This window comes from Mizuhopecten yessoensis, unplaced genomic scaffold (assembly GCF_002113885.1).
Source record: "Mizuhopecten yessoensis strain PY_sf001 unplaced genomic scaffold, ASM211388v2 scaffold703655, whole genome shotgun sequence".
Lineage (NCBI taxonomy): Eukaryota > Metazoa > Mollusca > Bivalvia > Pectinida > Pectinidae > Mizuhopecten > Mizuhopecten yessoensis.
Window position 1 is genome coordinate 1 of NW_018473745.1, and position 833 is coordinate 833.

Sequence of the window (833 nt, forward strand, 5' to 3'; positions counted from 1 at the left end):
CTCGAATAGTCGTGTGAAACTGATTCAAGATGCCAAGAGTTCAAAAGCAAAAGACTAAAAAGGTCGCTCCAGCCCCACTCCCATTCAAGAAGGCTTCCACTAAGGCCCCAAAGAACCCACTTACCGAAAAGACCCCAAGAAACTTCGGTATTGGTCAAGATGTTCTCCCAAAGAGAGACCTTTCTCGTTTCGTTAAATGGCCAGAATACATCCGTCTTCAACGCCAAAAGGTTGTTCTCCAACAACGTCTTAAGGTTCCACCAGCTATTAACCAATTCAACCACGTTTTAGATAAGAACACTGCTACTCAAGTTTTCAAGCTTCTTAACAAGTACAGACCAGAAACCAAGAAGGAAAAGAAGGAACGTCTTGCTGCCATCGCCAGCTCTGCTGCTGAAGGTAACAAGGTCGACCAAGGTAAGAAGCCAGTCGTTGTTAAGTACGGTATTAACCACATCACCGCTTTAGTTGAAGCTAAGAAGGCTAAGCTTGTTGTTATTGCTGATGATGTTGACCCAATCGAAATTGTTCTCTGGCTCCCAGCTCTCTGTAAGAAGATGGGTGTTCCATACTGTATTGTTAAGGGTAAGGCTAGACTCGGTACTGTTGTCCACAAGAAGACTGCTACCGCTCTTGCCATTACTGACGTTAAGGCCGAAGACAACTCTCAACTCTCTTCCCTTGTTAACACTATCAAGGCCGGTTTCATGGCTAAGGCTGATGAAGAACACAAGCACTGGGGTGGTGGTATCATGGGTGCCAAGACCATTAACATGTTAGCTAAGAGAGAAGCTGCTCGTGCTAAGGAACTTAAAGCTTAAGTGAGTTAAGCG

General features: G+C 45.0%; 1 protein-coding gene across 1 annotated transcript; it reads left to right on the top strand.

Moving 5' to 3' along the window:
• Positions 1-29: 29 nt before the first annotated feature.
• LOC110440734 (60S ribosomal protein L8-like) lies at positions 30-821 on the top strand. Its single transcript, XM_021483884.1, has one exon. The coding sequence runs from the start codon at positions 30-32 to the stop codon at positions 819-821; it is 792 nt and encodes a 263-aa protein (XP_021339559.1).
• Positions 822-833: the final 12 nt, after the last annotated feature.

Bases quoted from the DNA above. Each gene is read 5' to 3' on its own strand.
- LOC110440734 (XM_021483884.1), top strand. From the start codon at position 30: ATGCCAAGAGTTCAAAAGCAAAAGACTAAAAAGGTCGCTCCAGCCCCA.